Source organism: Perna viridis, chromosome 1, assembly GCF_037379345.1.
Source record: "Perna viridis isolate PV_CMFRI_1.1 ecotype Kerala chromosome 1, ASM3737934v1, whole genome shotgun sequence".
Classification (NCBI taxonomy): Eukaryota; Metazoa; Mollusca; class Bivalvia; order Mytilida; family Mytilidae; genus Perna; species Perna viridis.
In genome coordinates this window covers 11698109-11725378 of record NC_142445.1, presented here as the reverse complement: position 1 = coordinate 11725378, position 27270 = coordinate 11698109, and the positions used below count along the sequence as shown (strand labels likewise).

At 33.3% G+C, this 27270-nt stretch overlaps 1 protein-coding gene and 1 long non-coding RNA gene across 3 annotated transcripts in view; one reads left to right on the top strand and one right to left on the bottom strand.

Moving 5' to 3' along the window:
• Positions 1–23993, top strand: part of LOC148627261 (uncharacterized) — a 32676-nt gene extending 8683 nt beyond the window's left edge. For both annotated transcript variants that reach the window (XM_088570569.1, XM_088570577.1), the window contains exons 3-10: positions 5921–6023; positions 11487–11630; positions 11898–12002; positions 13989–14084; positions 15249–15344; positions 18357–18443; positions 19862–20020; positions 21972–23993. In XM_088570569.1, coding sequence (XP_088426695.1) covers positions 5921–6023; positions 11487–11630; positions 11898–12002; positions 13989–14084; positions 15249–15344; positions 18357–18443; positions 19862–20020; positions 21972–22111 — 930 coding nt within the window. In that variant the 3' untranslated portion in view covers positions 22112–23993. The remainder of the gene's footprint in view (positions 1–5920; positions 6024–11486; positions 11631–11897; positions 12003–13988; positions 14085–15248; positions 15345–18356; positions 18444–19861; positions 20021–21971) is intronic.
• LOC148627262 (uncharacterized) lies at positions 2302–7201 on the bottom strand. Its single transcript, XR_015920098.1, has 2 exons — positions 7131–7201; positions 2302–2650 (listed from the first exon to the last, which is right to left on the bottom strand). It is a non-coding gene; the product is annotated as an uncharacterized LOC148627262 (long non-coding RNA).
• Positions 23994–27270: the final 3277 nt, after the last annotated feature.

Sequence of the window (27270 nt, the reverse complement as noted above, 5' to 3'; positions counted from 1 at the left end):
TTCAATTGCCTAAATGATCCTTATGATAAAGCCTACAAAAATCTGCATAAGATCAAAATTGTCAGACGACTCCTTGTTAGAGTTATCGCCCTTGAAAGGTAAAAATGACATTTTAACAGTTAACAGTCAATATCTTTAAAACTATAATAGATAAAAAGAAACTTTCAGAGGCTAAAACGATCCTTAAGATAAGGCCTAAAAAGTCTTCTTATGTCGAAGTTGTCGGTCAACTCCTTGGTAGAGTTATTGCAAAGGCAAATAAAATTAAAAAGGTGAGCGATTCAGGCTCCCGGGAGCCTCTTATTGTATGATATGGAACATTCTAACATCTAAAGTTGTTTACGACTAAAACAGTAGTAGAACTACTAAAAAGCTCTAAAATTGGGACGGCTAGGTAAACGTGGTCATTTCTGTGTTACAATTGTACATAAATAACTTTATTAAATTACGATTAAAACTCGGTTCTTGTCAAATTCAAATTAAATTATAGCATACATGACTTAATGCACGATATATATAAATAGAAATTATAAAAATATATGCGAAGTCATACGGTAGACTCGATTCCTACTTGCTACCTTGCCTCTGTGATCAAGTAAGTGGTGTTTTACGAGAAAGCTATGTTGCTGTGATTACTTGATGATATGTTTATTGTTTTATATAACAGTTAAAGAACGATGTTTATATGTATAACGCCAGATCATCACACATAGGTTCCTAGAGTTTATTTATCTTGAAGTGGTGGTTATTTTCAGTAAAATTGCAGTCATTATTTAGCACTTCGCGGTATTATTTACTCATCTTAGACAATTCTGTCTCTTGATGCCTTCCTGCTGTTGAGGTAATGAGCTACTTAGTGATGAATATCAAAAGGAAGAAAGAAACGCAGATTTTACACACCCATGGGATTTGTGAATCCAGTTGATGCACCTAGAACAAAAAGAAGTACAAGCCTTGTCTGACAACAAATACCACTACGTACCAGAGGATTTTAATGACAGCAAACGTTTACATAACCGATACCGGAAACGAAATCCGGATTTACATAACTAATCCTTGCTGGATCCTCTTGGAAAAATGACAAATTGTTGCTAAAAACTCCTTGTAACATAAGTAATCTCGATTGAAAGATGAACAGCAGTTATGATATAAAATTGTTGATGTTAAAACATATTGTTAGGTATTTATATCGTTTTAACTTATGATAGAGAGGCGCGCGTCTGTCATAAGTTACATTGATTGTGCATGTGATTGTTTCTGCGGATGTTTCGGGCGTAAGTGTTGAAAGAAAAACAAAGTGGTGGAATTTATAGGGATGCTTAACACTGAATTAGAGACATTAACATTTCCATTTTTGTCTATTGTTTCAATTGTGAAGAAACACAGCATTACAAGTGTTCCTGAATAAAATGATTCAAAACATATTTTCAGATAATACAATTACTTCTATGAGACTTTCAACCTTGTAGTTCCTGAAATATCTAAGCTATTGTTTCTGTCGTTTCTGAAAAGGTTATAAGGTCAGGATTTAGTTATATATTTTTATACTTATATATGGTTTGTTATGCACCGCTGTATAGTTGTTGACAAAACAGTCGAGACTAAGACCTACAAAACTTGATTAAAAAAATTAGTAAACGAAAAAGACGCAATCCAATTACATGTATATAGATCTTGAAGATGATCAATGTAACATCCATTGAGCATTCGATACCCTAATGATATTGCAGTGAAATAAGACCCGTTCATTATTTAACAGTTTATTTCACGTGAGGTCATATTGTATTGGTCATATTTGTTTATAAAACAACTTCGATTCACTATTTAAACTCTTTAACACATTTTAATGAATTCAATTTATTACTTTACTTTTTTTTACAAATGGATGGTCGTTTTAATTTTTACTGGAGTGTTAGTTAAGGTACCTGTTCCTTAAACTGGAGCATGAAAGAAAAATCTTTTAAAAGATGTAGCGAAACATTAAAATGTCGACCTACTGCGGTGACCTTTTGACACGTCGTGGCTAATCCCGTATTAAACTTAGGTCAAACATTATTTATTTGACCATCGCTATCTTCTCACATTCATAGGATGTGTAGTTTGGGTAAATACATTCACGTGGTTTCTTTTGAAAGCAACAAATCTTATTTAATTGTTTTGAAATATTACTTTCTTGAAATCCCCGATGATGGCCTTGAATGCTCAAATAGTTTGTCAAACTATAATTTAAATTGTTAAATTTGTTTAAAATGTCAAGGTCAGAAATAACCTCATAGAAAGATTCAGCTAACAAGAGACAAATTACAATTTCAATAATTTTAATTAAACTAAATAAGTAATGTGTTACAATTTTCAGTAATTATAATTTCAAAAGTTACTTATCACTATATAGTCTGGATAGTTTGCTAATCTGTCCAACTTTTGATGTCCACTTTCGAATTCTGGCGTATACATGTAACAGGAATCCCAAAGTAAATTTAGGTAGTATTAGTCCAGCACAGAATAATTTCAAACACTTAGTCCAAGTTGCAAAGAAGTCCAGTGCTAAAGAATGAATGTACTCACAAAACAGCATTCAGTCATTCATCTGTCTATTAGATTAATTCCCTTCTCTGATGTCCAGTATTTATATATAAAATATCATAAAAATCTAGAAATACCAAGAAAGTTCTAGAACAATTTAGAAATCAATTAATCATTAATGAGTCAGATAAATAATAGTCTTGTTTGTTTACAAATTCTAGAAAATTCTATTATTGAAATAAGATGTTTACAAATGTGCCATTTTTATATTTAGCAATAAAGATAAAACAGATCAGGCCAAACAATCTTACAATTGTTAAAAATAACAGCATCCTAACAAAATGACCAACAGGAATAATCAATAACTTCATTTAAAGGATATTACACTTAAAATACGTTCTTCTATCGGAAAAATTTTCTCGCACACTTTCCTTATATAAACGATAAAAAGAACCTACGTCACAGATTCTTTAGGATGAATTTAAATAGTTTTTCAGTTGTTTTCTAGATGTATTATCTGATTTTTACTTAGAATGGTACTCAATAATTTATTAAAACGAGTAGTTGTAATTTATCAAGTGTAGACCCCACCCACTCCAAAAAACAACAACAAAACAAAAAAGAAAAGAAAAGAAAAAAAAAAAGAAACTTAGGCTCGACAATCGGTTTGCCATTCTCGAAGGTGTCTACGTTTTCCATATATGCATTTTTATTGACACTCTATCTGCATTACTAAAGCCATAAACGTCATATTTTGTTGCTGCCAGCTCTTGTAATCTGACATAAATCCATCGAGATTTTCATTCATAAGTAATCAGAGAATATGTATTTTTTTTTCTTTATCTTTGATGCACGTGGAGTTCTCGTTATCTACAACATAATATTAATTCGGTTTAAAATATTGCTTTTAAAGAGGCCTATAGCGCAAATTTATGCATTAGCTGCACTTCAGTTTTACTTTATTCTGTATCTTGCACAAGAAAACGAAGCAATGACAGTCTTTTCGATCAAGTATCTAGCGAGGGCCAGGTCGGATACCGCCTTAGCATAGCTTCATAACAAGAAATGAAGAGAACCCAGCTTACAAATGTTCACAATCACTGATCCCAGTAAAACCACCATGATTTCTTATATAACAATTTACTTGAATCGCGATACTTTTTAAGGGAAATTCTTTTTTTTCTGCCGACTAGAAACGCAGTTTTCACGATTGCATATTATTTTTCATCGAATAAAATTACATTATTACTTTATCGATTTCACCCAAATCTTTACATTTCAACAAATCATACCATCCGGAGTCGAACCCACGACAAAGCATCTCTTAAATCTTAGGTCGAAAAAGTGTTGTTCAGTTGTATTCACAAAATCATGGTATGGCGACATCAGTACAAGACAATTTTTTTTTTTTAATTCATGACCAATAATATTTACAGTTTCTCCAAATACGATAGCAATACTACCATGCCCCGTTCATTTTCGAGGTTGTGTTTTTAAACAGAGTAAACAACTACATGTACATTTTGTATAATGATTCAATAGATTGGATGTAATTAGGATAACGTCCTACCGTTTTTCGACATTTGACCGACAAGATGGCATTCATATTGGTGATATTGACTTCATTTTGTGCCAATGATAAATGTTGAAAACAAATAAAAATTGTGTGAGTAAATCATCAAAAAGGAACTCTACAATACAATCTTTGTTGTTGGCTGTACATGCCCTTCCTATGAAAGTCTTGCGAGTTATATCAGTGTGACCTTTAAAGGATGAAGACGACTTCTTTGATCATGCTGTTGTTTATCAGTATTGTTTTGAACCGACCATCAGCAGTCTAGACGAAATCTTTGGAGATCTTTAGAGATAGAATTTTAAATTATTTTTCGCCTTATGAAGCTACAATTTATAGAACAATGAGAAAAACACCCCAGCTTGAAGTCTTCATGACTTCATTAGTTTGTCATGATTTGAAAATTCTACGAGATGGTTAACATCGATTTTCGCCAGAAGTACGTGGAATTTCTCCAGTGCTTATCTCTGTGTTTATATAATTTGTTCAAAATTACACAAGAATCATAAAATATAGCTAAGCTTTAAATAATTAAGTTTAATGCGTCTGTTTCACATCCTCCATTGTTTTTCAATTGAAATGTTAACACAATTCGACTATGTGATGGGGGAGAACTTGTTCAAAGATCACTAATAAAGACTTAAACATAACGAAGAAGTACAAAGCCATAATAGAATATCCCGGTACTGCTACAAAAGAATACATTATGGTTTTACGAGTCGAGGTTGTAACATCATAATCTTATATTTTAGTCCGCTCGAAGAAGTTACTGAAAACAAAGCTCAAACTAATTTCTTAATGAAAACAGACACAACCTACTACATCAATCTCCCCGTTGCTTGTTGTTGAACAATTTATGTCATCTTGTCTGTTACAAAACTATTTGGTTCAATCTTATTCCCCATCAATTATCTCGTGATTTGTTAAATATGCTAACATAAGACGCGCAGTAACAAGGTATTGATACAATCTCTAGACTCTTCATGAAAATTTCAACAGAAATCCATAATGTAATTACATGTAAACGAACATTCCTTCGGTTTCTCAATATATCAGTTCCATTATCAGTGTAGAAGACATCCAGCTAGTGGGTAAATTGCAGGTGATCCATGTAATTTACAGACGTATATAGCACTTTAGAGGTCTTTCCCGTTGAGGTGAAAGACTTGTCTCGGGAGTACGGATATTTAACTCCCATGAAAATTGTGCAATAACGCGTTCATTTGATTAGGAGGTAATTGTTAATGTAATACCTATGTAGAATCAGGATTCCTTTTTAATTTAACGTAATTGAAATATCCTGAAATGGAAGAGTTAAATGAGAGTTATCTGATTTTACATGAGCAGTTCATATTGTCCTTAACTTCGTTCTGTCTAAGTCTAAGTAAAGTTCTGTGTAAGCATTTTGCGATTAAACTTCATCATATGCAAAGAACCCGACCTGATTCTTTTAAAGTTTTTTATTGCACATTTTTATTGCACAAGGTTGTAAAAAAACGTTTATTTTGAGCAGTTTTCTCTAAATGTTTCATAATTATTGAGTACTTCTCGTCGAATTACATTTTGTAGTTGCAAAACCCGTTTCGCAATTAATTTTTCCCAATTTACACCAGTGCAATATTTCCTTCGACATAACGTTCAGTTTTAATGAGATGTTCAAATGTTTTTAAATGTTCGCAACTGATGTAGACAAAAATGTAATTCTGGTTGAATTTCAAATAGCAAGGACCCAATTTAAGCGACACGCCGATAACCAAGGATGCATGTCTATCTTGACAGACATCATCATATGTATTGTTTTCAACATTATTTTCTTTATTTCAGTTTACATATTGGTTTGACGAATTAAGAACACTAGATGTTAAGTTACTGTACACGCCACTTCTAAGCATTCCTGCATCTGGAGTTATTCCCGATGGACCAAGCAGTAAGTATACCTCGTTAGAGCATGCAGCATATGTACCGGAAAAACCTCCGCTTTACGCATAATAAAAAAGTAAACATGGCTTGTAAATACATCACTCAAGAAGAACATTTGTTGATTTGAAAACTGAAACTCGACGTATTTGCATTATTTTTGGTACTAATTGGTCAGAAGTATTCGCACTGCCTAATCACCCTTTACATTCGTCAGTTACAAATGTAGAAAACGATTAGCAATGATAAAAGCTGAAAGATTTGCAATTAACAAGTACGCACTAAAAAGACCTTAAAGCTTGTAGATAGCTACCGGGGTCTGATTTGTAATGTCATTCTATATAGAGGTTAGGTTTATTTACTAATTAAAATTCCACAAACAAAAAATCGAAATTTGGCAATCATAAGTAATGCCAGGATCAATAAATAATTAGGAATGATAGATGCACGTCGTCATAACTAACATTAGAATTACCGGTTTTATGTTTCATAATTTGTTGCATTACAAACCTCCTGTTGGCTTCTATTCAATGCCATAATACGTAATCTTAATACTTGGTTATAATTGAAATATAACAGCGATAACTCAAAGTTTTCTACCTTATACACAACTTTGCGACATAAACAGCTGATGTCTAGACTCCAGAATATTTTTTATTATTGTTTTAGGAGAAGTAAAAAAAAAGATAAAAAAAAAAACAAACAAACAAAAACAAAACAAAACAAAAAAAAATAAAACAAAACAAAACAAAAAAAAAAAAAAAACAGAAAGAAAAAAAAAGAAAAAATGTTTTGGCAGAGCGAACATTAAGTTCGTTCAAACGACAACAAAGTCGGTACAAAAATTCAATTTGGGTAATGTTTATGTCTATTGGTCAAAAACTAAAGATTTTAGAAAAGATTCACATTTTTAAGCAAATTATTGTTTGTGATTTAATTTTGAAATTAGATATATCCTTACCCGTTTTGTCAATTGCTATTGATGTTTTACTAACTTCAAATGACATCGAAAGTATGAATTAAACGTAGCTTTGGTTTTTGAAGTTTTGATGCTGTAAAACCAAGCAATCTAAAAACCCATCTTACCTTAACAGAAGAATGCCAAAACGATACCTACCATGAAGATATAACAAAAACTTTACTGATCCCGGCCCTGAAAATATTTTTTTTTCGCTTGTCCTTTGAACTTCTATTCAACCCTCTGATTTAATGCGTTTCTGTATAGCGCATTCCTATCACTGCTGCAGGTGTGTCAGAGCTAACCTTAATCGACACGGTTGCTGCAACAATCGTGTTCAGTGATAACCTTATCCTGTCATCCAATAACCTACACTGGGGGGAAGCACGCTTAACATTCGATATATATTTATACTTACATTCCTCGTTTTGAAGGATATATTTGATATTGTTGAAATCATATTAGACATGAATAACTGCTTCAGTGCTGATGGTTTGTATAAATAAATGTTTCCAGTTAAGATGTATGAAGAACTTAATGGATATAGTTGTCTAACAACAACAACAATAACAAATATAAATCCAGTACATGTATGGATTAGGAACAATGCTCTAAATAATATCACGCAGTTTTTTTGTAAGGAAAAAATACGAGGACTACGAACAGTGAGGAAAATGGGGAAACGCTTTTGGCTTAAAAAATATAGTAAACTATACTAAACCTTAAAATAAAGAAAATGTACTAAACTCTAAACCCATTCAAGCACAACGTCCAGACCATGAAGTATTAATCTGCTTAAATTAAGTACTCTCTGACGACTTTCGATTAATATTAAATATTTACTCCAGTCTTTCGACTATTTTAAATCAACTTTCAAAATTCGTAGCATTTAAGTCTCGTAGGTAACTTTTTATCCTAGGTGATCTCTTTTTAAAGAAAGGAAGTCTGAATTAGTGCCAATTTTAAGTCTTCTTAGCGTCTTGAATAGAACAATTATCGTACCCCAAACATGTTATCTTAGAACAATTAACCTTTGGAAAGATTAACTAAACAGTATTTACACTTAGTTAGGCTTCCATTACACTTCGTTGTGCATCTTGAAAATAGACTGGAAAAAAAAAGTTATTGAGATTGTATTCCGCATTGTTGCATAGAGTACAAGTATTAAATCAGATTTTTTTGGGGTGTGAACTGGAAGTCAGCTTAGACATACACACGACGATCTGCAAAATAAATCCTTAATTCTCTAAAGGGACGGCATTATATACACGGCGCTCGACAACGGTAATGTGACTGTGATTATGTTATTTGATATATTTTTTCGATAAAATAAAATCATACTTTAACTGAATTTGGAACTACATATACAAGTAGACAAGTGTGGCTAAATAACATTTTTAGTGATGTTTATATCATTGATTTAAACAATTAATATGCATTTTAATGATTTAAAGTTTTGCTTCTTTATTATCTCCGAATATTTTCAAATCATATTTTTTGTTGTTATTAAAAATCATTTGCGTCAATTGTATTATATGTAAAGGTTTCCACCCACCAGTTCATAAAGTACAAGTACTCTTATCTGAATCGCTCGGTCACCCGTTTACATATTAATACTGACCTATATGCTTTGTAAAGATATAAATTCTTCAAACTCGCCCTAGACAGGGCGTTACATTACGAAAATTGAAAACGATGCCCTGTATCAAACAAGAAGTTGAAGAGAAGCGTCATAATTACTAATATCTCATCAGTCTTAGTCTATATTATGGAATATTCCTTGGACTTGAAAGCATCTTTAACATTTTGCTTTTACAACAGTTTGAAGTATTATCTGTAGGCGCTACGAGAATGCAAAGTATTGGTTCTGCTATCTAATCTATTCCGAGTTTTTCTGACATTTATGAAATGTTATATGTCTAAACAATACATATCTCAACATGCTTTTTATATCACCTACTTAATTAAGCTTATGTAACGCTTTGTTAAAGGCTGTCAGATCTATGGCATTGAATCCAACATTAAGTGTCTTATAATAGATAGTCGTCTTTGAAGATCTCTTGGATTTCTGCAGATCATGTCGTTATTTGTTAAATTTTATTCATTGATTTTGCTTGCAACCCAGAGACTGTACATCTGTAAATCTGCATTAATCTATTCACGAGGTAGGTGGAGGGATGTGATCATGAGGCAAATAGCAAACAAGTACAAATGCATGAGTTTGACACTCAATCTGAAAGAAGAACCCTTGTCAATAAAGTAATTCGGAGAATGTATCTGAAATTAATAATAGTCCTATCTTCCAATTAATGATTTTTTAGACTTTGTATGCGAAAAGAAATAACATATACAAAACAGACACTGGTATATCAATGACAATCTGATGTAACAGTTACAAAAATAAATTTCCGGTAATCCGAATTATAATCATGACAGAATATTATCAGTTGTAATAAAAGATATTGGCAGTTTTTTAAGGCTCTTAATATCTCAAATATTAGTGCAAACCATTTAACTCTGCACAGGTGTATCCCTGTACTTGATAGAAATAGTGATATTCATTTTATGTCTTCCTTAGAACTGCTTCTATAACGCTGGATCAAAAATAATTAGTTTATTATGTAGATGTCAAAGTGAAAAAATGTGTCACTGAACAAAATGTTCATGAATTTTTTATGTTTCTGTAAAAAAGTGAAGTCATGTTGAAATCCAAATACCATATTCCAAACATGTGAAATACCTACAGTGCTCGTTTATTTATCAATTTTGTACTATGTATTGTGCGATTAGAACAAAACGATAACTAAACTTAACTTAATAATTTGTGTCTATTTTTCGTCTTCTTTGTGGTCACAAACTTTAGAGAATCTCGTTGTTTATTCAACATTAGAGTTAATTTTTTCTTCGGTTTTGATAGCTTGTCAAATGTCCCGGTTCGAAGATATCTTCATGGATGTTTTATTTAGTGACTTATCATCACCTTTACAACATACCGTCTCTTTTTTTTCCTTACTTCGTCTTCGTCATACGAGTTTTGAATAGCAATGTCCTAACTGTTCTTGGTTTCATCTTCTTTTAAATTAACATTGATCGACGGTATCGACTAGCGGAGATATTGCATCTATCAAAACACTTCAATCATAGGAATTATTGCAAAATGATAACTACACCTACAGTTTTATTATAAGTAAAGTCAGCTGCTTTCAATCGGTATGCCTTCTGTTTAATCAAACATAGAACATCATCAGAAGGAAGGGACTTACTATTTCGATTTACCTTTAATTATTACACATGCTGGAAATTGACAAGTTGATATCTATTTGACGCTCTTGTGATGAAAGTGGATTTCAACAGGTCATTAAACTTCGGTAAATTATCCAAATATTCGACGACAATGATCATGAAATAGATAAACCATCAAAGAAAACAGAAACGATTTGTTTAACAAATTCTTTGCCAAATTCTTAAACTTACCTATTCAACAAATAAATAAGAACAGGTAGTCTTGCCCATCAATTGGGATTCCCAAACCGTCTAGACTTACCGATGACTTTGATTGAAATATATTAGTGCCCCTATTCCCAGACAAATAATGATAAAAAAGAAAACAAAACCTCGATTTTAGATCAATTGAAATGATCCAGTATAATAAATTTTCTGAATTGTTCACCAACTTAATATTTTCATTACAGTTTCACGAAAAAAATGTTGCCTCGGTTAGGATCACTAATAAGACATTCTCATTTGTAAAACATCATCCATAATGCGATTTTGTAAAATACCTAGCCGTCCAAGAAAAAGTCAAAACGACAAAATCATAGAGAAAAACAATTTATTATGATATCCAACAAATTGACGTTAGGTATGGATTTTGGTCACAAAAAAAAAAATGGTGCCATACTTCAACTGAAATAGATCGTCTAATCAAAACACAGAACATTTAAACAGACTTGTCATAAATCTTTAAATTAAGTATTTACCACCACTAAATCCAGAAATTATGCAACTCAAGTGCAAACCATTTAGTAAGCTTTGTAACAGTATTAAAAGAATCATGAAATTTATGTGCAAAGTTATAAAACAGTCAGTCAATGCACGAAGCAGGTTGCGGAAAGATGTTGAAAAGAAATAAAATTATTTCTGGAAATTTTCACTGTTCTTATTTCAAAGTGTGTGTTGTGTACTTCGTACCCCTCATGAATATTCTAATTTAGAATTGTTAGGTTGTTGTCTTGGTAAACATTCCTTATATGTTTTATATAACAATGTTTTACCTTTAGGGAAAACCCAGAACAGAATTCAAGTTGAAAGCTAGATAATAAATCGCCACTGTTACATTGTATAACCACTGTCTGTGTGAATGACATGGTATTAGAAATATTTTTCTAAGTTTCTGACACATCTTTAAATTGATACCATTATGCTTAGATACTTATTGTTTTCTTTCACTGATATTACGGGTAAATGCATTAACCTCAACTTGCCTCATTTTTAATACTGGATGAAAAAAATCAGTTTTTCAGATATCCATACCATGTACGGGTAAAGAAGAAGGTATATCAAAGCTTTCTTTAGGACTACAAATATTTAACAGCAAAGGACGGCCTATAAAGGGTTCGCCAATGAAACTTACACTTAAAAAGAAGTGTGAAGCATTTGGTAAGTTCACACACTATACTATCCTTCATTCGAACTGTCCGTAGTATGACTTATATCATTTCTAATCTTTGTTAATCTTTTTTCATGATTCTTGTGTAAAGCAATGAATACTCAATTTTTAACATATATTTTCTAGTCTACTCTAGTTTGCTCTGCGCTTTTAAATCTTTTCTGATGGAAACCACAACATAATGTAAACCTGTTTCTTGATTTTTTTTAAAACCAACCAAACCATTTCCCCATGGTAATTCGGACATTCTTTTCTAGTGCCATCCAAACTTTGTCAGTTTGAATGTCTTCATGGAGGCTTTTGTAATCATCTCGGCCACTGTGAATGCGCCCAAGGTTTTCATGGGAAACGATGTGAACTCTGTACGTATATTTTGGTGCACCTCTTTTACCTAATGCAACAATCTACATCGTATTTTTTCTTTAAAAATATTATTTTGTACGACCACTCGTGATTGGATAAAACCATTCATCCAAATATCTGAAGCAGCAATATGCAAAATGAGGATAATACATAGAAAATATATCAGCCTTTGATGAAAATACTTGAATGAACAATATGCAAATGACCATAAAAGGAAAATCCACCAATAAAAATGACGTTGAGGCTAATATAGCATTTTGAAACAATTTGACCTGAAAGCCGTGACAAAGATGGTTTTATCGCACCACTGGCCAGAGTATGTGTGTACATTTTACCCAGACGCAAAGACAAAAATATATTTTACCTAGTAACCACCGAATGATTTCGTGAAAAATTCGAAGAAATATAATACGATACAAAGATAAATTTTTCTTTTTACCATGATATAGATAAGTGAAATCATGCAAATATACAATATTAGTGTATTACAGAAAAATATAGAAAGTATTTGTATGAGGCTAAGGAAGGGGAAGTAACTGCGAGGCTCTGCCGAACAGTTACTCCCCTTCCGAGCCGAATACAAATACTTTCTATATTTTTCTGTAATACTTTAAGATTGTGTTTATCCTGCAATAGGTCAGTTTTGATGGTTTTGTAAAGAGTATTTAATTCTAAAGTAGGAACCTGTCGTGTGCCCCCAAGCACTTGCCGTTCATCGAAAACCCGCGACAAAGAGTAGTTCTGATTGATTGATTGATTGATTGATTGATTGTTGGGGTTTAACGCCGAGCAGCAATATTTCAGCTATGTTCAGGCGGTGAACATGAAAGGGGTGATAAATGAACATGAAATGATGATGATGAAATGAAAAAAGGATGGGACCCAAGGATAATAGGGTCGACAAATTTTGATTGCCACAAGACAATAGGAAGGGATGGGTAAGGTCGGGCAATTTAGCCTCCTGTGGCGGAGCGCAAAGGTTCCTCCTCTTATCGAATACCACTGCAGGGTTCTTTAACATGCGAGGAACGTGACATCTTTCCCAACAAGGTGCACCACTATGGTTTGCGGTCAGGTTTTCCGTATTATAGCCTGACAACCCCTGCATGTAACACACCAGGGGTACCCAATTCCACCACCTGGGGCACACATCCCAGCTGCTCCGTGGGCAAATCGTCTAGCCTCCGGCTAGGTTTCTGAGCACTGTTTAGTCGCCTTTTACGACAAGCTTAGCGCTGCTGCAGGCCTATTCTTTTAACACCCGGACCTGCACGGGGCGAGAGTAGTTCTGAGAGATGGACACTATTTGACGAAATATTGTAAATTGTAATTTTTACTTTTAAACGAGTCATAAACATAAAATAAATATTCAAAATTAAACAACAATTTCCGTCATTTAACATGTTTTTTTTTTCTGATGTGAAATAAATTCTTCCGTGACCTACTTTCACTTTTGACAAAGTTATTGATTTGTGACGTCATGATGGTAGGTGGAGCTGAATTGCTTTATTCTCTACTATACAAATAAAGCAAAAATTTATTTGACACCCGTTATTTGCCCTTTAATGAACTCATTGCGGGATAAAATGTTATAAGCCCCCATCACCGTCTGATTATTTAGACAGTCAGTAGATCTGCTGGAGGGATTCGGCTAACGCCTCACCCTCCTACAGAATCTACCGACTGTATAAATAACCATAAACGGTCACCTGGGAGTTTATAGAGCTTCAAGTATTTTCTCTAGACAACTGTGGCTGGCTTTATCTAAGATCTATGATACAGATATTGATTTAATTTAACCTACAGACGCTGAAAAATATAATACACGTGCTGCTAATAATTAGTCATATTTAAATTATTTTTGTTGCACCACATACATTTATGGTTTTATCATTTCAACTCATTCTGGTGTTTGCGAACGGACTTCCGCTATTGCATACTGAAATGTTTTATCAAAGCATTACCCACTTAATCTTATTTTACAGCTTTATGTGATCCAAGTTGTGAAAACAACGGTACATGTATGTCACCTGAAGTTTGTATATGTCCGGACGGATTTTCCGGAAAACGATGCGAAAGAGGTAGGTATATATAATTATACTTTTAACTCCAACTTTGCAGATCTGAATGATTGATTGATTGTTGGTGTTTAACGCCCAAGCAGCAATATTTAAGCTATATCCTGGTGATGAACTTGGGATGGGACGCAAGGATAATAGGGTCAACAAATTTTGACTGCAACTTGAAATTGGAAGAGGGTAAGGTCGGGCAATTTACTATTCCTACCAATACCACGGCAAGGTTCTTAAACGTGCGAGGAACTTGGCATCTTTTCAAACACGTTGCGCCACTAAGGTTTGCGGTCAGGTTTTTCGTATTGTAGCCTAACGACCCCAGCATGTAGCATGCTAGGGTTACCCCATTCCACCACCTCGGGCACATTACCCAGTTGTTCTGTTGGCAGAGCGCCCTATCCCCCAGCCGACCAGTGTTATGAGCACTGTTTATTCGCATTTACCACAAGTTAAGCGCTGCTGCTGGCCTATTCTTTTGACATCCGGACCCGCACAAGACTGCAGATCTTATTTTATCTCAAATTAAGGGTTTTTTTTCTAATTTTTTTCTCAAAACAAATTTTGAAACATTTAAGGAATTGAAATTTAAATTTTAGGAAAAAATCCGAGTTTGAAATATTTAAAGAAACTGTCAATAGACCCTAAACTTACTGAAGTGTTATATGCATCTTCACTTGTTAGGTTATTCTTTTAAAGAAAGCATAAATAAAAGGTTTTCTTGCTAACATTAAGCTCTTTCAAATCAATGAAATATGTTATTGTCGGCCTGCGTGCCACAAAACTAAAAAGAAACACTCAATCTGAGCATGTTCTTGCTTTCAATGGCAACTCATATTTTTCCAATTCTTTATCGCTAATACTATTAAAATATTCTCAGATTAACAAAAATATATGTTTTTTTTCAAATTCTGTGGCACTTGGTCAAAACAATAAAATATATAAATCATATACATATTATAACGTTAAGTGACTTATTACAGCTTGATTCATTTCTATAGACATATCATAGAAGTCCGTGCTTTAATTGATAAACCAGTGTTGATTAAAAATGCATCAAAAAGCAAAAGTATATCATTTTTTTTTGTTTGAAAGTCGTCTTAATGAATGATTAAGTATATTTTTTGGAAAGATGAAAAACGAATGGCTCAGTCTTATTGTATTTATTTGCAGCTCTTTGCCAAAAACCTTGCCAAAACGGGGGTCGATGTATCCAGGAGGATGTGTGTTGGTGTACAAAAGGCTATCTAGGAAATGCTTGCCAGTTTAGTAAGTGTCTGAAGTTGAGCTTTCTTAAAAGCTTGATCTCTGTCCGCAAATTTTCATGTTCCACGGGTTAGTTCTGTTACTGTTATTACAGTTATGTCAAGGTGTATTACTCTTTTATATCTGAGGAATTATGAATGTGTATGGTTATACCAATTCTTGAAAATGTAGCAAAACTTCTTTATTTTTTGCATATTTACTTTAATCTTAAGTGTTTTTATTACATGTTTGGGAAATAATTTGGTGTATTTAAATATACCCCCTTTATTAACGCAATCAAATATCCTTATATATTTTAGTTTAAAAGCACTGTAACGACAGCATCGTTTTTCCGACGCAGTCGGTATAGTTTCGCTTTTTACCGTTTGACCTTGAATACGCTCTTCCTTGGAAAGCAAGTCACCTGATCAAAATTCTGTTTCCAGATTGGCCAAATACTGATAACTTAGTGGGGTTCGAAGAAGGAAATTGAAATTGCGTGCATTGCGTTATTCCTTGATGAAAGTTATAAGTAAAAAGAACAAATTTTACTGCGTCGGCTATCTTTTTTTTAAAGATAGTACATGTTTAAAGATACTTCAATATTCCGTTAATCGTCGTTTTTAAACTTAGATACTTTCACATTGCCGATTGGTTGTAAATTTAATAATGATATCTTCGGTTGGATGTGTTTATACAGTTGTATTGATATCATTAGGAGATGAATGTTATTAGCATTTTTCGAGATAAAAATACTTATTGTCAATGCTTCATAAGTTGTGTAGGTACTGAATTCTTGAAAGATCGAATTGGCCTTAACCAATCAACTATGATAGCAGTTACTTACATTGTTTTACCGAACGTTTGTATTGTATCAGTATTACCACTGTAAAATAGTAGGCCTGGACTTTGCAAATCATGCTCTCATCGTGTATCATGGCTATCTGCGAATTCTGCGCCTTCCTTTGTATGCCATCTGTCGTCAGAAGTATTACTAAATCTTTATTACTCACTGAATGTGAAATAAGGGGAATTAATGCAACTTTCTCATATCTAAGGGATGCTATGCCTTAAAAATGTTCAAGATACACACGTTTGTCTGTAGTCGGAGGAAAATTAGTGGTGAAATTGAGGTAATATTTGTAGAAAGGTAATGATGAACCTCAAACATCTTTGTGAAGATAGAACACAAAGTGTTTATGAATATAAAATTAAAAAAAAAGTATTATTTTTAATTGTCAAACTTCCTAAAGACTTTAATGATGTAAAAAATAAAAGATACTAGAAGCATTAGTCGGACGTTTGTTTAATTAAGGATGAAAGATTTTAATTAACACCTTCAAAGAACTACCCCTGTCCATGTTTTTCAGTACTTGGAATTCGATTTTTGATTGTTGATTCAGTGAAAACTTAATACCTGGACGCATTCATTCACAAAATCGTATTCTGTTTCAAGTATTTATAAATATACACAGACGCTGAAAACTAAGGATGCATATTTGCATTTCTGACATGTTTATTATTACCCTCTAAACAAGAGACATGTTCTATTCTGATTAGTTCATTAATATTCGTATACAAACTCTTTCCTCGCCTCATGTATGTAACGTATTCATCAACAGGGACATTATTTTATTACATCATTCGCAGCACCGTTTTCAGCAGGTGAATTTCTTAGATTATCATAAGCAGGATATGGAGTGTGTTTTGCAGCGTCTGTATACGGATTCCACACATTAAAATGATATTAAATCGCGTAACGATCATTTTCATAAGTATATTTTTGAAAGAACAAATTAATCATCACATTATAAGCCTAGTATCCTATTTTGTATCTACTAGTCTTTAATGAAATATGCCTATCAAAGATATATCTTCCTCTCTAAAAACAATCTCTTATGTATTTTCAATGACCTGAAAATTCATTTATTCATATACAAGATGTGAAGTGATGGATAATTCTGTGATATATAAAGCCTTTCACACGATTTATGTCTTTTCAAAAATTAAGACGAGGCAGCTGGAGAAATACATTTTACTAAAGGTAATAGTTTTGAAGAGATAAAAAAAATCACTAACGGTGATATGGTACTACAATACAACATACACGCCCCCTTATTATAACTGAAGCAAACAGAACTCTAGAAAAGACGAGTGGGCACATAATTACAAAATCTATTTACCCTCAGTTTTTGCGGAGTATAAAATCAGAAAACACAACATACACGCCCGGTATCATAAATGAAGCAAAAAAAAATTCGAGAGATTACAAAGGAGCACATTGATACCTATTTGCCCCCAGTCTTTGCGGAGTATAAAATCTGAAATATCGTTAAAAACACATCGTAAACGAAATGTTTAGTTGCCCTGTTAGTTCATCCTTAGAGTCCAAAAACTGTTCAATTTTCTTTCATGAACAAACCTCTGAAACACTTCCACGTCCTGTTTTAAAAATACCGAAACCATCATGTCTAACCCCTAACGCAGGTTTTACGGTTCCAACTCCGGATTCACGGTTTTTCCAACGCCGGTGTTTGTTTATGTACGGTCATTTCCTGCGAAAATAAGTGAGTAGCTTAAGTAACTTGCTTTGATATGATTGACAGTTTAGATTATATACATAGCAATATGAGCATTCGATGCTACAATGATCAAGCTAAAAGCAGTTGCTTGTGTTCAGGGGTAAAAGTGTACCGTTTTCTCAATCATTCGTAAAAATAAATGTAAACAAATCGAAGATTGTTTCATTTCTTGCTTTTCACCTCGAAGCGGTCAGTCATGACCCTTGAATGCAGAACCTTAAAACCTGCGTTAAGGGTTAGACACGGTGGGAACGCTGAATTACAACTGAGTAAGTAGTAGGGTTGTCTACGCAAATGAAAATTGTAACGGAGGCTATATCTTATATCCCAAAAGTGTCATGCATTCTTAGTTTAATAGAGGTCTTCACAAGTTAATACTAAGACATCGATTTGAAAAAAAAACTACGTCTTCATAATGTTTTATTTTGCTGACTCGATTACTATTTTTTTGTAGGTAGATGTAAACCAGATTGTAAAAACGGTGGTGTATGTATAGGACATAATAAATGCCAATGTCCAGTGGCGTATTCCGGTGATATATGTAAGTATATAATAAAAAACTGTTATGAACTTTTGATAAATATTTTATGAACCAAATACGCACTTTGCATTGCGAAAATTACTACAAACTAACTTGCCGTTACCGAAACCCACCAGAAATATGGGTTGAGGTTGTTAAGAAGGATACCAGTATGAAAACTACATCACCTTGGTATAATGTTCATTGTTATATAAAAATTGAAAAAAGAGTATGAAAATGCATATTGCTGAATACTTATATGAAATATGTAATTTATTTTTTGACTTAGTGTTGAAACACACTTGATACGTGAGTGTATAGGAGCACAAAAGTACAGAACTTTCGTGAGATGAATGTGCACGACAATCTATAAACAGTTTTTATTATATCTGTCAACACGATGCCCTAAAAGTAAACGTTAATGACAAGTTTCTTTCAAGTTCATCAATACACAAAATTCTCAACAAGGCTGGAATATTTGGTATCCGTGCATATTTGGTATTAGGCGTGACTTCAAAGATATTATCATAACTTTATAAATTGAAATTTGATAAATTTTTGTAATAAGAAGCATCATTGATATCAAATTTATAAATTGTGAATGTTCAATTGGCTTGTACTAAAATAAATCAATTACCGTTATTGAAGTCTGTATTGTAAATTCTATCAAACTTCTGGTATTGTTTATCAAAAAACGCTTTTTCTAATAAAATCTTTGTCATTTTAACATAGTTGTACAAGTTCTCAAATATCATGCTCTGTCAACAAATGTGTCTAAGTACACATATCCCGCCCTCGCAGGTTATAGAACATTGAACGAATTATAATTCAAAAATGCTCAATCATTGTGCTTTCATTGAAAAAATAATATGTCCTTTTCTGTGGTAAGTGTTTTTTTCTTCTTAATATTGATATCCTACACATGGTTTTCCCATTCCATTCAAAGTATATTGTTTTTAGCATCAGTAGTATGTCTGTTACTGTATTTAAAGTGAAATAAACTGAGAAGGAAATTAACGGTCAGTGGCACATGCAAATCGTGTACATGTTCAGCACAAAATGTATTCAGATTGTTTTTATCGTTTCAGTGTGTTTTTATTTCAAGAGTTGCAGACGTTACATCCTTTTGTACATTGTTATTTTTTAATAGAAAAGATTTAAAGCCAACTTTACTGTAATAACATTAATTTTTTAATGATCGTGAACCTGTAGACAGAAATGGACAGATTTATTCTCTTGTAGTATATTTATTCCTATACATACCACCGTACGTGAATAACTACACAGGTGTTTCGTGAAAGCAGGAGACGCTTGCATTACCGTTAGACTATGCTTCAATTAAAATAAAAACTTGTTTATGACAAAAGCCTCCATTTCTGATATTCTATTTCTGGGTGTATACATTTGTATCTACTGCTTACTTTGGAGTTCTATTCTAGGTGAGACAGAAAATATAACAGAAAGACCGCGGCGAAGTAATGTAAGAAAAAGACAGAAAAAGAAAAGAAGAAACAGAAAGAATAAAAAGAAAAAGAATAAAAATAAGAAAAAGACAAGAACAAAGAAAATAAAAAAGCGACGAAAGAAAAAACGAAGTAGTAAGTTTTGTTTGATGGAAAAATATCTTATTTTTTCTGACAAGGTTAAGTTGAAATATTCTATCGACAAAACTGAAAGGGAAAGGCCACCTTTGCATTAAGTTAGGCTCTTATGATAAATCATACCCATATAAACGAAAATAAATAACCTTTAATGCAAAATGCGCTTTTGTAAAATGCCCAAGGCTATGCAAAATTCGAAATCCTTTAAATATATGTAGATAGTCATTTTGCAGAACTCTTCTATACAAGCAGACTGATTTTTACCGGTAGCTTCCGATAAGCTCGAGACGTCACTAAATCGGCTTGGTACTGATACAAGAACTGCACATATAATGTGTACACAAAGAATATTCGGTAAATATTTCTACAATCCTTTTTTTCTAATCGCCGAAATATGCTGTATTGTCTAGCTTACGACTGCATAAATGATAAAAAAGTTTTTTGACCGGCGGATTATCCTCAGACATACTAGCTTTCTAGCTGAAAATCCCGCAGCTCGTCAATGTTGTCAATATCTTCTTCTGTTTATTTTGGGTTGAAATTTTAGGAGGAAAGCCCCAAATTTGCGCATTCTTCGGACATCATAATCAATTACCAATTTACTTTCACTTTACAACCCGTGCAGGTCCGGGTGTTAAAAGAATAGGCCTGCAGCAGCGCTAAGCTTGTCGTATAAGGCGACTAAATAGTGCTCAGAAACCTAGCCGGGGGTTAGGCGCTCTGCCCACAAAGCAACTGGGATGTGTGCCCCAGGTGGTGGAATGGGGTACCCCTGGCGTGTTACATGCTGGGGTTGTCAGGGTACAATACGGAAAACCTGACCGAAAACCATAGTGGTGCACCGTGTTGGGAAAGATGCCACGTTCCTTGCACGTTAAAGAACCCTGCAGCGGTATTCGATAGGAGTAGGAACCTTTGCGCTCCGCCACAGGAGGCTAAATTGCCCGACCTTACCCATCCCCCCTTTTTCCAGTGGCAATCAAAATTTGTCGACCCTATTATCCTTGTGACCCATCCTTTTTTTCATTTCATGTTCATTGTCTGAATATAGCTGAAATATTGCTGCTCGGACGTTAAACCCCAACAAACAAACAAACAACCCGACATCGTGACGTCACAGCTAAAAGGATCATGATGACGCCCACTTGCGCGGGAAATTCAAATTCCCTTATTATAAATATCGATTAATTTGTTAAGAAAGGGAAATTATCTTTTTTTTTCAATTTAATGTACATTAGCGTTTAACAGATTGGTTTCGATATTTATGACTTGCACTACAACACGGTCTTCTCCTTTAATCTAAGTCCACTCTGGCAATCTATGAGTGTTGTCTACAGTAAATGTGTGGATCTTGTGCATGGAATGAAGTGTTTTTTCACTGTTGTCGTTTTACACTTTATTCACAATATATACACATACTTTTATGTTAAAGTCTCATTTACAGTACATACCTCCACTTACCTTTCTTCAGACATAAACTTTAGATCTAGATTAAATACTTTTAAATACAATGTAGGAGTATGATACAACGAATATTCTATGTCAAAATCTAAATCACGTGTTCTCCTGTATAACTCGGGCAAGTGGCCCGCAGTATGATATATGACTATTGGGACTTTGCGTCATGCAATGCAGATTATGAAATGAAAGATTTAGTGGATTTTATTATTTTTGTTGTCGGGGCCATTCAGAGCTTACTCAAAGATATGTTTACACTTGGGGAAGACCTTTGGTGATCTTTGTAGGTATTTACTATTTTATAAAGGTTATATGATAGTGCATTTGTTGCGTTCACCATATCTGTTCCTTATCACAATGATATTGCCATATCCACAATCAAAATATAAACCATGAGAAAGAAGCCGAATAACACTCTAACGCTGAATTTATAAATGATACCATATATATCCGTATGATTGAACTTACAGTCACAGTCCTTTTTCTACAGGAAGACGATCATTATTAAAAGAAGTAGAAAGATTTTCGAGACGCCAACGAAAAAAGAGGGATAGAGAAGTGCGGAGACAACTGGAAAAATTAAAAAAGAAGGAGAAAAGAAGAAAACGTCGTAAGCTATTAGTGCGATGACCTGAATTTGCATAGATCTGTTATAATTTGAAGGCATTATTTAAATTCGGGATGATTGGAGACAAAGCACTCCGGAACATTGCAACTGTAATTGAGAACGACTAGTACAGAAGTGCGCTACATACGTTAAAGTGACGGAAGATGTGTATTACACTGTTATGACATTTATAACGATCAAAAACATATCTACATTGTCTTATTCTGTGAAACGAAGTGAAAAGCTATTTGTGTTAGAAAGTACAGACGGACTTGTTAATATTTCATTTCGAAAATTTCAATTTCATGTTAGAAAACGATCATTATACAAATGTATGTATTGTTGATATCATTTTCCACATTTGTTGTAAATAAGCATTGTTTATTTTGATTATATTTATTATTACATGGAGTTAGACGGGTCTCATAAAACTATGCTGTGTAGAGCGTTATGTGGGTTGTGAATTGTTATTGAATTCTTAGTTACTCTTTTGTCAACTTAATGTGAAAAAGTTACTAAAAGAGTCATGCAAAATCTTGCATAGAATGCTATATCAAAAACTAAATGAGAAATGTAATTATTAGAAGCAATATTTAAACATGCTTTTTAGTAAAACTGCATTAAAAGATTGCCTGTAGTTCCAAATTGCAATTGTTCTTTAGCCCATTTGATCTCGTTGTAACTGACATGGTTAGCGTGCAGAATGGTGGAACAAAATATTTCAAATTTTCCGCCTGTTTCATCACAGTATCACAGTTTGCATGGCTCTTCGATGTAATATGACTTTAATGTTATGTCCAATGTCGTGTATGAAAGTAAAACTGAAAGTTAACAAACAGTAAATACAAGTAAAAAAATCGTAACAGTAGGAAAGGCCTATGAAATTTCCCACAATGTAAAATTGAAAACTTTAAACCCGTTTGACTTATTAATAAAGTTCTAAGTCTTGTAAGTTTTTTCCTACCATTATTGATAGTGTAAGAAAAAAAAATGTTGAAAAGTTGATGTATAAAAATGGCTCGCTAAAATTCTTTGTATTGTAATTCGCCTTAACATTTTTTAAATATATCATTCAATAACTAGTTCTAGAGATGTATCCGAATCCTCCCAAGATTTTTATTTTTCCCCGTATGATTTGACATTTTCAGTAATTCTTATGTTTGCACATTTCATTATCCACTCCGAAAAAATAGGGAAAAAATGTGGCGACAAAGAAAACTTTATTTTTGTTACTGTGACCTTGACATTTTATGTACACACCTCAAAATCAATGACGTCTCTTGATACTGTCAGTTTAAGTTCCTTTTGTCTAAGTTTTATTTATATTGCAGAAAAGGATACGAACACAATGTGTAAAATTGTTACGAGAAAGAGGGGACAACAAAGTGAAATCTAAAATTTGTTAAAAAAAAAGTGGCACAAGTTATCTCTACATTAAATATTTTACGATGAATTTCTGCTCGTCCCAGTAATATTTATTATCCCATTTCGATTGCCAATTTGACAAAAGTTTTGTCATATAGAAATCATTTTGCTACCACAATTTAAATCAGAACAAAGAAGTGGCTTTTTAACGAACTGTCGGCATTAAAAATACTATACAACTGTAGTACAAATACGTAGCAAGATGGAATAGCTAATCTCATTCCATCATAGAGTGTCATTGGTACTATTGTTGTCTTTTTGGTCCGCGTCGAAATCTCGTCAATGGTTAAGCGTCATCAATACTTCTACATCGGAGACATACTCATTGTATTCCGCAATTTTACAAATTAGAAAGATTAATTTGTCGGTCTAATGTTTTGTAACGGTTGTAATGCAAGACGTTGAACTACATACAATTGAACTCAAAATTAGAAGAAAGATGTAAGGATCGGTGGATTCAAAATAAATGACTTTCCTTAAGTGTTGGAGTCAATTTTTCCCCATGACCGACCCTTCTCCTTGATTCCTTCTCTTTATGGTCATGTATTAGACTTTATTCTTTGAAGATTATGTCATATTATCTTAAAGCCGTTTTTGTACCGAACGTAATGCGATTTCCCCCCAAAATAATAAACAAGTAGAACTATAGCAATATTTTAGAAATACAGAATCTACAATAAAGACAGACATTATTATCAAATCCTTATCAAATTAACCGGATAATTATCACTGAATTTATAACGCCAAAATAATAAACAAAATTTGATAAGTTGTATGCTTCGGTAAACTAAATTTTAATCTTGTGAGGTGATACATTTTAGCTAATTTATTGTTATATTATAAAACATTTATGTTCTGTATTTCAGTCTTCAATATTAAGTCTTAAACTAACTACTGTGATTGTATTTGACAAAAGTTCTTTCTCTATACAGACCCGTGTAATGCACTGATTAAAGTGAAACATGTTAGTTAAACCGATGGTGTTTGAGTTTTATTGTTTAAACAGGTCATTGAAAATTATAAAAACTCGATTCGTTTAATTACATTTAACAAATGAAGGTGTTATTGATTTAATTTTTTTACGCATAGTATATGCGATATCAAATACGACTTGAACTATTGGCTTTAGTTCTACATCTTTCATGCATTGCGTTTGATCAATCGAGCTGACCTGCTTGTACTAGATTCCAATGTGTTAGCACACAAAAGCAACACACAACAGAAAAGCATTTCATCCCTTTAACATATCACTTTATCAGTAACCATCTAGACGTTGCGCGATGTAGAAATGGACTGGAGGACAAGCAGAGACAACCAATATCTGAAAGTCTTTCCTACGAGGATCTAATACACAGGTATCTCTCGTACTCGAGGCGAACACGCTAGCATACTTCATGGGGTCTGCTTTTTGACTTAACCAAAAAAAAAAAAAAAGAAAAAGAAATAGTAACTATCGTTTGTCACGCAAATGTTTTTTTTTCTTTTTTGGGTAACAAATCTTCTAATCAAGTTGTCGATAAGCAGAGTGTCTTTTCTGTCAAATACTCAAACAAAAAGGATGTTGATAAATTGACTCTTTAATCGTGTAATTCCCCTTACCCATAGAAAATACATTGAATTTGTTGAATAGAAGACTTTTTCATTAATAAAAGGATATAAAAAATTTCTATCTCCAAATACAAAAGGGTCATTTTCAAGTGTGCTAAACATCCAATATAAATATTTTCTATGTAACAAGCACGTGAACTAACATCAACTTGACAAATGTTGATATATATAAAATTGGAAAGGGGGAATAGTTACTTGTTGACCGGTAGATTTTCTTTATTACCGAGCTATCCTGTAACCGAAAAAGTGATAATGCCAAATGTAAAACATCCATAGTTATTTTAATTTGCATTTCTTTTATGTTTTGTATAGGATTCCACTTGAAGGCATTTAAGGAATAATTAAAATACCAAATATTTTTTATGCATTTATACACTGTACTTAATACTTGGTAGGAAGGTTGCATTAAAATCTGCTAAATAAAGTGGCAGGTGCAACACAAACTTGTTGGCTGTCTAAATTCAAAATTTTAAAACATGATAAAAAATTTGCCTGGCCAGTGACGTTTGTATCAGACTGGTGCTATTACTATTAACGAAGATAATAAAAAGTAGAAATTTAAAAAGGCTATTGTCTTTTCGAAATTTAAGTGAAAATAATCCCTATAATCTTTCTACAGTTCGTAGTCAGTTGAATTATAAAGCCTAGTTATAAGCTTGTGACTTACAAATTTCTTTTTAATAAAATCCTGATTATCAAAACGTCAACATTTGCTTTTCAGTGATATTAACTCGTATAAAAAAGTTGTTCATCTTGTTACAGCCAAATATGTTTCTGACATTTATTGCTGTATAATTATGGAATTTTCGATCCAGTGATTAACTCTTATTACATGCATCCATACAGAAAAAGGACCTTGCTATGTCTGCTTCTTTTTGCAAGAGTAATAAAGGGAACCAAGATTCTAGCAGAAATCTAAAGAATGTAATCCTGGGACAAAGACTATACATGGAAAACAAACACAACAAAGAACATAAAGTAACCAAATAATTCATACAAAGTAACAAAAGTAAATGAGCAACTCGGACTCCACTAAAAACTGGGAGCATGACAAAAATAGAACGAAGAAGGTCATGGAAATACATCGTTAATTTTTATCCGCGTGGGTGTTCGACTCGTTCGTTATTTTAGATCTTGTCGCTTGTCGCAGTATCACAAAGTTCGTTTATCGTTCTAAACTTCTTACAGATAAGTTTTAAATATGGTTTTTAGTCATGGATTTTAAGAGTCTACGACCGCCATCATGAATTTGTCGATCGATAAGACATCGGTGTTGCAGTTGTGTTTCTATTTGTTGAGGACAATAGCTTCCTTGCTGTAATCATTATTATTATTATTTTAACATTTGAATCATTAACCATGGTATCCCTTGATTTTACTCCTATTTTAATGGAAAAATTTGCCACCAAATCCCAGCTCAAGACGACGGAAGCAAGGTGTAAATTCAGCTAATGACTTTGTTTGTTTGTTTGTTTGTTTGTTGGGGTTTAACGTCTGAGCAGCAATATTTCAGCTATATTCAGAAGATGAACATGAAATTGATGATAAAATGAACATGAAATGATGATGAAATGAAAAAGGGATGGGATACAAGGACAATGGGGTCAACAAATTTTGATTGCCACTGGAAATAGGGAGAGATGGGTAGGGTCGGGCAATTTAGCCTCCTGTGGCGGAGCCCTATGGTTCCTACTCCGGGAGAATACCACAGTAGGGTTCTTTCACGTGTGAGGAACGTAGCATCTTTCCCAACACGGTGCACCACTATGGTTTGCGGTCAAGTTTTCCGTATTTTAGCCTGACAACGCCAGCATGTAACACGCCAGGGGTACCCCATTCCACCGCCTAGGGCACACTTCCCAGTTGCTCTGTGGGCAGAGCGCCCTAGCCCCCGGCTAGGGTTCTGAGCACTATTTTAGTCGCCTTTTACGACAAGCTTAGCGCTGTCTAATGACTTTGAGATATTACAATTTGTATATATGGTAAATAATTATCATTTACGATTCCTTTTTACAAATAAGAAGAAAAGACTTAGTATAAACTCTCTAAAGATGTATAAAACAGGTTAGTATACACATTCGTATACACAGAAGTGGACGATACTTCAACACGAACGACTTGCTAACTAAAAATGATTTATTTAGAAACA